At 41.2% G+C, this 8,509-nt stretch overlaps 1 protein-coding gene across 1 annotated transcript; it reads left to right on the forward strand.

Annotated features, from left to right (window-relative positions):
* Positions 1–1,863, forward strand: LOC104748689. Its single transcript, XM_010470292.1, has 3 exons — positions 1–257; positions 396–1,648; positions 1,745–1,863. The coding sequence occupies exons 1-3, from the start codon at positions 1–3 to the stop codon at positions 1,861–1,863; spliced, it is 1,629 nt and encodes a 542-aa protein (XP_010468594.1).

The following is an 8,509-nucleotide window of genomic DNA, read 5'->3' on the forward strand; positions in this document are numbered from 1 at the left end:
ATGGTGCAAAGCTCAAAGTTACATGGTCTGCCTATGGAAGACCCTCTTGATCACTTGGATCAGTTTGATATGCTGTGTGGGACGGTGAAAATCAACGGTATCTCGGAAGATGCATTCAAACTCCGCCTCTTTCCGTTTTCTCTTGGAGATAGAGCTAGAACATGGGAGAAGAACCTACCAGTGGGATCCATTACTTCGTGGGATCAATGCAAGAGAGCCTTCCTCTCCAAGTTCTTCTCAACTACAAGAACAGCAAGGTTGAGAAATGAGATATCAAGCTTTGCATAAAAGGGAAATGAGAGTCTTTGTGAAGCATGGGAGAGGTTCAAGGGCTACACTATGCAATGTCCTCACCATGGTTTCTCCAAGGAGTCTCTTCTTAGCACATTGTATAGGGGAGTCCTACCAAAGATAAGGATGTTGCTTGACACAGCAAGTAATGGAAACTTCCTTGGCCAAGATGTTGATGTTGGTATGACTTTGGTGGAGAATCTTGCACAAAGTGATGGTAACTATGGAGAGGATTATGATAGAACACCAAGAGATCATTCTGATATGAATGAGCAACACAGAAAGGAGATCAAAGCATTGAATGGCAAGATGGACAAGATGCTTATGGCCAATCAAAAGCAAGTTCACTTTGTCAATGAATGTGAACTTTATCAAGAAGGTATGGAGGCTTGTGTTGAGGGACAAGAGGAGGTCAATTATATTGGTGGCCAAGGCTATAACAAGTTAAATCCTAATTACCACAACCACCCTAACCTCTCTTACCGCAGCACCAATGTGGAGAACCCACAAGATCAGTCTTATCCACCCCAAAAACCACCTGGTTTCCCTCCCCAACCCAACTATCAGCCTCAACCTCAAGGGAATTACCAAGCCAAACCTCAAAGCTATTCCCAGCCACAGCAGCAAATGAATGCACCACATCCTCATAGTCAAGTAGATGACACAAATGCTCTACTTAGACAACTCCTAGAAGGACAAGGAAGAGGAGCCATTGAACTTGCTACACAAATGAAAGCCATACACAACAAGGTTGACAATGTCTATGGTGAGTTAAATGCTAAGTTTGAAAGGTTGCAAACACAAGTCCAGGGACAAGCTTCTTCCTCTTCAACAAAACAAATGGGTTCTCTACCGGGAAAATCAGAACAACACCCAAAGGCGTTTTGCAATGCCATCTTCAAGGAAGAAGTGAACAGGGTTACTAGTATGAGTTTCGAAAAATCAAAAATGGATAGCCATGCTGATGAGAATGAAAGGTCTATTGAAAAGATCTCTGCTCTCCTATATGGTTCTGCTGCTGAGAGTTTGGTGGTTGCTAAAGTTGAGAAAACTGAGAAAGAATCAAGGGGTAAGGAGATAGTTGCCAATGAGGTTGAAAAGAAAGATGAACCAAGTGTTGCTCTTCCTCTTTATAGTCCTCCAATTCCATTTCCCCAAAGGGTTCTTACAAAGGTCAAAAAGAAAGTTCTCTCAAGTTTCAAAGCTAATATGAATAGAGTTGGAACACCTTTGCCTCATGTGGATAGCTTGTCTCAAGTTCCTAGCCATATAGGGTTCATCAAAGCTATTCTAGCAAACAGAGAGAAGGTGGAAGAGATCATGGGAATTTTTGATTCACCAAGTGAAGAACAACCAAGTCCAAAAACACTTTCCAAGCTTGAAGATCCAGGCAGATTCACTATACCTTGCTCACTTGGTGCTTTACAACTTGATGATGCCTTGTGTGATTCAGGAGCAAGTGTTAATGTGATGTCACTTGAGATGGTAAAGAGTCTTGGGATCAAAGATATGAAGCAACCCTCTTCTTCCATCACATTGGAGATGCCTCCTCAAAATCTCCACTTGGTTTGATTGAGAACTATCCACTCAAGGTTGGTGATTGCACAGTTCCAACAGACTTCATGGTAGTTAAAACGAAAGAAACCAACAAGCTCCATCTCATACTAGGAACTCCATTTCTCAACACTGTGGGTGCAAGCATTGATTTCCCAAATAAGAGAGTAACTCTTATTCATGTGAACCCCAACATATCATATCCTATCAAGCCTTCCTCTACTATGTTTTGTGGAACAATCACTAGTGAAGAAGTGGCAACTAAGGAAGAGCATAGAGACTTGAATGATCAACATCAAGAGCTCCAAGTTGATAAAGTGGGGATTAAGGAGACTACAAAGCTTGATGAGGACATTTTGGATGGTGAGTGTTTAGACTCTTTATTTGATGACCTCAAAGGAGATTCAAGAGAAGGGGATTTGGGTGAAGCAAATCAAGTTGTTGACAAGAAGAAGAGGAAGAAGAAACAAAACCACCTTCCCACCTTTGTTTCTTCTCCTATGACTTTGTGTTTGCATCCCTTGGGGCTTGTTGATGGAGAAATAGAGTACAAAGTGAAGCACAAAGGTCGTTCTTCACCCTTTGCAAGTGTCAAAGCCAAGCTAGATCCCAAGTATCATTATGACAAAGATAAGCTTCATGAACTTCTCTCAAGTGTCACTACTATCAGCCTTCATTCTCCTTCCACCAATTCAACAGGATCTCAAGGGAGCACTTAAGCTCCTCCTATCACTTCATTCTCCTTCCACTCATTTGAGTCTTGTTTTCTTTATTTTGTTAGTCTTTCTCTTGGACTTTTCTCACACAGGGACTGTGTGAATTAAGTTTGGGGGAGAGACTAGCCATCTAACATTGTGTTCTGTTTTGATTTTCATGTTTTGTGTGATGCATTGTTAATAGCTATGTTTTGAGAAAAATCAAAAAAAATTTTGAAAATTTTAAAAAACCAAAAACAAATGCATGTAGCTTTGCATATTCATTCTTGTGTTTATGATTGAGTCTAGAAGCATTTAGTATGCATTTTCATTTGCATTTGGGATAATAATGAAATTTCCTTGTAAAGGATGAGTTTTAGGATTGAACCCACAGCCCTCATTTATAGTTCATTGGTGCTTGTTTAATCATTGGGAAAAAATGAAGAATCTAGGCTTAAAAGCATTGTGTCACTTGAAAGCATTTTCATCTAGTGTAAAGCTTGCTTGATAATTGTTACATCTCTATATTATTTGGACTTTAATTTGATCTTAAAATCATCTTGCATATGGACTATGAATGCTTGCTCATGGAACTTTCATTTGGGTTAACTATCTCTTTTTGCCACTCTATTTCGTTTAACCCAATCTCTTGCCACACCTTTGAACCCCAACCTTTTCTTTCAAGCCTTGTATTGATTTGTTGAGTGAGGCCTCTTCTTGATAATGCTATAGGTTGTGAAATCTTGAGAGTATTGAGAATGACAAAGAACTGGCTCTTGTTTTAGCTAGGCTTGGAATCTTTATAGCTAGCTAATAGGACTGGTTTTGAAAGAAATAGGTGGTTAGAATGTTGATTTGGGTTCAATTTTGGGAACAAGAGAGAATAAGAAGGGAAATAAAGGTTTACTTGGTCAAAAGAAAAGAAAAATCTCTAAAGGTTAAGTTAATTATAAGCTCTAAGTCTCAAAGAAAAGGGATAGAAAGTATTGCTATAGTCTCCTAGAATCAAATTGAAAAGAGTAAAGAAAAATGAAACAAGATTGGGAGTATAGCATAGTATGAATAAGAAAGAAAATGAGCTAGTGTTTAAAGCAAGAATAGCCTTAGAGATTCAATAAAAATAAAGGAATAAGACCATAAGTAAAGAAGAAAAAGGGGTTAAGTTGAATAAGGTTGAGTTTTTTTTTTGGGTTTGAAAGGAAGATAAGAAAGATGAGAAAAAGGGTAGAAAAGCTTCTAGGTGGGTAGAACATCAAGAGCTAAGCTTTGTATGCCCAAATTATTCTCAGTCTTAGATAGATTTCAAGACTGTCTAGCATTCCTCTTTGTTTGAGAGTTAACCACCCAAAAACACCATTTCCAACCACTTAATAAACAGCCTTTCCCTTAAACCAATTGAGCTTGATTTATTTCCCATTTGCAAGATCACACCAAACACTATAATAAATGTGAAAGAGATGTTCAATAGGATTGCAAGTCTTTGCCAATAGATAGAAGATGAACTAGAGTGATGCATTGTGTTAAGCATAGAAAAATATTTGTAAGGACTTTGATTGATCTTAGCACCATTGAACTACATCTAAGGACTTTGGTTTGAATCCTTTGTCTCATGCCTTGTGGTTCTGAGTCCTATCTTTAACCCTCTCTCCCTTGTTTTTCACTTGGTTTTTGCTAGAGGACTAGCAAAGTATAAGTTTGGGGGAGTTGATATCTTGTGTTTTTATGAGTTTTTAAAGCTTATTTCCTCATTGTTTTGTGCATTTAGGTTCTTTAGGCTGCATTGTGCATCAAGTCTAGTATTTCAGGTGTTGGAGTGGAGATATGCAAGGAAAGTGTGATTTGGAGCCAAATAAGTCAAGAATTTGCAAGGAAATGAAATGAGGACAAGGAGGCCGAACAATCGACCAGCCAATCGACCAAATGGTCGATCATCGCATCACCAGATTCTCGGACTTCAAGCAATAGAGCAAACAATCGACCATTTGGTCGATCAAAACACTCTCGGATCTCTCGGACTGGACGCAGGACAAAACAATCGACCATGCAATCGACCAGATGGTCGATCATGCCGAACCAGACATCAACGATCGACCAAGCAACCGACCAAATGGTCGATCATGACTCGAGCCGAACTTCGGACTTCAACACAAGATGATTGATGATTCGGAACCAATCTGCAGTCCCTCAAAGATCTACTCGTATGAAGACTTTTCCTTGGGATTTAGCTCCAGAGTTCTTTACCAAAGTTATTAGAAATTGAGTACGCTTTGCAATGGAGGTAGTTTCAGGCCAATCGGAGGTGTGCATTTCCTATCTTGATTAGTGATAATATTGCTAGATAGCCTTGATCAAGCTTAAATCTAGACTTTAGAATTTCCATGCCCATAAGGTGTTTGATGAAATTCTTGAACCAAACTTTTTAAGAGCTTTGCATTCCTAGCCAATGGAAGTTGATGATTAGGGTGCTTAGTGGTATTTGAACTTGTTCTTAATGCATGCTTGTCTTGTGATTACCTTTGGAAATTGTTGATTATCATTTGACTAGCATAGGATCTCTATCATGAAAATGAATTGATTTGCATTAGTGTTCTAGCCATAGGATTGTTCTTGATTGTTACTTAGACATCTAGGATTGATTAGCTATCTCCCAAGTCAGTTACCTTGCCCAAGGTTCTCTTGTTAATTCTTGATTTTCAGTATATTTGCTAGTTGTTTTCTATTTGCCTTTAGTTGCATTTTTTTGTTTCTTTTATTTGAATCATTAAATTAGATAAGTTGGAGACAAAAGAACTTTTATCTGATTTAGAATAGATTAAGCATTTTGTGTATTCTTGGTGTGTTGATTGATTGCAAATTATGGATTGATAAATAATTGATACAAAAAGTACTACATCAATGTTTTTGTTGGACAGGCTTTTTAAGTGAGAATGTAGTTGGGTAAGGAGAGTTGAGGACTTGGAGAAGAAGACTCGCAGGCCCACTCGACCAGGCCACGAGGGGTACTCGGCCGAGCTAGATGAGAATTGAGGCCCATTCGATTCCCATTCTTCTAGAATGATCGAGTGGAGGGAAGAACAAGGAGAAAAATTTTGAAATTTCAAATTTGGTCAAGGAGCTCGACCACGTGCTGGTCGAGTGTGGGGTCGAGTTGCAGCCAAATGCAAGTCAAAGATTCCCAATTCAAATTTGAATGGTAAGGACGCTCCACCCTTGTCTCCTTGTCTCCTTAGCTTCTTTATATAGACCTTGCTCGATCCCATACCTCTCACACTTTCTCATTTGCTCAAAACATTTAAATTCAAGCTTTAAAATCTCTTTCAAAGTTCATCTCTTGCTCTAGCTTTGTTCTTTCAAGTTTTTGGGTCACTAACCTATTAACTTTGAGCTTTGAGTCTATTCCCTTCAGTTTCTTTTGAAAATGTCTTCCAAGATAACCAAGAAGTCTCACAAAACCGCTGCAAGCTCCATGGAACGTCGTGATGCTGACCTTGAATCAAGAGGTGAAGCTGGGAGAGCCACTCGACGGTCCACTCGATTGACCACTCGACCGAGTGACAGTTCGAGCAACCGGTCGAGCCAGGTGCCGAGTCTTAGGAGAAAATCAGTTGAGGAGGATCCTGAGAGTGAGGAGGAAAGGGAGCCTACTCTTGATGAGATGTTAAGGAGACACAAGGCCAAAGGGAAGAGGCCAGCTGTTGAAGTTGAACAAGAGGAGAGTGAAAGTGAAAGTGAGGATGAAGAAAGTGAGGAAGAAGAGCTGATGGATGATGGAGAAGCTGAGTCTTGTGGATTGTCAAAGAAGCAGCTTTATGATGCTTTCATGAGGATGGAGTTCTTGGGAACTAGGTATCCCCACAAGGAGACCATGGAGAAGGTTGCCATTGTTGAGGATGTGGAGTGTCTCTTTAAGAAGAGCAGCCTTACCAAATTCATGGGGCTTTGTATGGAGGGCTATAGAGAGGAAAGCTGTGAGTTCCTAGCCACTGTCAAGCTGCACACATATTTGAGGAAGGATGCTGAAGTAGGAGCTGGTCATATCTCCTTCACAATCAAAGGGAAGAAGCATGAGCTTTCAATGAAGAAGTTGGCTGATGTGTTTGGCTTTGAGGTTGGGAGCAATAGGAGCTTGATGGTTCCAAGAGAAGAATCATATGCTATGTGGGAGACCATTGGGGACAACAAGCTCTACTCATCCTCCAACTCCAAGAGCTCAAGGATTAGGAGCCCAGTCTTGAGGTACTACCACAAAGCTCTTGCCAACACCTTCTTTGCTAGGAAGGAAACTGGAAACATCAATGAGGGAGAGCTAAAGATGATTGACTTGGCTCTCAATGGATTTCTTCTTCAAGCAAGGAATGGAACCATCATCCTTGGTAGCACTGTGGAGACTGATCTTGCAATGGTGCTGATAGACCATATGATATATTTGAGAAGTTGGGTAGGCAAGCTTGAGAACAAGGGTTCGAGAGGAGCACTTACCATTGGAGGCATCATCACTCATATCCTTCAAGCTGCTAACATCCCACTTAGAGGACAAGGGGTCTCACCAAGATGGATTGACTCAAGCTACCTTACCTCCACTCTCATCCTAGCCAAGGAGACGCATCAAGGGAACCACATCTTTAATTTTGAGCTGCCAACAGTTGGGAAGAAACAAGTGATCCTACCAAACAAGGAGCTAACTACCATTCAAGAAGGAGCCAATATTGACTTTTGGCCAGCTGATGAGTACTTGTTTGATGGAGTGGTTCAACCTAGAGTTGAGGAAGCTGGGAATGCACAAGTGGCTGATGGAGAGGAGCAGCTCTATTTTGAAGACTATGAGCCCAATCCAAAAGAGAGTAGAGGAGTGAGGGAGAATACAAATTGACTCTTTTGCAAAAATGGAATAAGTGGCATGGGAAGAGGTTTGTCAAGCTGAAGAAGAAGGTGACTAACATGGCTAATTCCATCAAGGGACTAAAGAAGGAGATTGCTAAGCTGAAGAGTGGAAATTCATCTCCAAGCCATNATATGATATATTTGAGAAGTTGGGTAGGCAAGCTTGAGAACAAGGGTTCGAGAGGAGCACTTACCATTGGAGGCATCATCACTCATATCCTTCAAGCTGCTAACATCCCACTTAGAGGACAAGGGGTCTCACCAAGATGGATTGACTCAAGCTACCTTACCTCCACTCTCATCCTAGCCAAGGAGACGCATCAAGGGAACCACATCTTTAATTTTGAGCTGCCAACAGTTGGGAAGAAACAAGTGATCCTACCAAACAAGGAGCTAACTACCATTCAAGAAGGAGCCAATATTGACTTTTGGCCAGCTGATGAGTACTTGTTTGATGGAGTGGTTCAACCTAGAGTTGAGGAAGCTGGGAATGCACAAGTGGCTGATGGAGAGGAGCAGCTCTATTTTGAAGACTATGAGCCCAATCCAAAAGAGAGTAGAGGAGTGAGGGAGAATACAAATTGACTCTTTTGCAAAAATGGAATAAGTGGCATGGGAAGAGGTTTGTCAAGCTGAAGAAGAAGGTGACTAACATGGCTAATTCCATCAAGGGACTAAAGAAGGAGATTGCTAAGCTGAAGAGTGGAAATTCATCTCCAAGCCATTCAAGCCCTTTGAGGAGAAGTAGCTCAACTAGAGCACTTTCAAGAGTTGCAAACCCCGTGGAACCAGCTAGGGCTTCAATGTATGAGCCAAATCAGAGGAAGAGGAGCTCAAGTATCCGAGAACAACAATTTTCGAGGCACTCGACCAGGTCACTCGAGCACCCACTCGACCGAGCACCCCCGTTGCACTCGGTCGAGCACCAGCCCAGATCACCCTATGGCTTCCCACCTCCAGCTACTTATCCAGGTTATCCATATTACCCTCCCTTCCCACCCCAATACTTTATGGATCCAGCACTATACCAGCAGTACCAGCAGTACCAGACTCAAGATATGGAGACTCGCGGTCCAGCTCGACCCCCC

This window comes from Camelina sativa, chromosome 15, assembly GCF_000633955.1.
Source record: "Camelina sativa cultivar DH55 chromosome 15, Cs, whole genome shotgun sequence".
Classification (NCBI taxonomy): Eukaryota; Viridiplantae; Streptophyta; class Magnoliopsida; order Brassicales; family Brassicaceae; genus Camelina; species Camelina sativa.

Coding starts and splice junctions, on each gene's coding strand:
- LOC104748689 (XM_010470292.1), top strand. CDS start 1: ATGGTGCAAAGCTCAAAGTTACATGGTCTGCCTATGGAAGACCCTCTT. Junction 258..395: donor TCAACTACAAGAACAGCAAG/GTTGAGAAATGA, acceptor CACATTGTATAG/GGGAGTCCTACCAAAGATAA. Junction 1,649..1,744: donor ACCAAGTGAAGAACAACCAA/GTCCAAAAACAC, acceptor TGTGTGATTCAG/GAGCAAGTGTTAATGTGATG.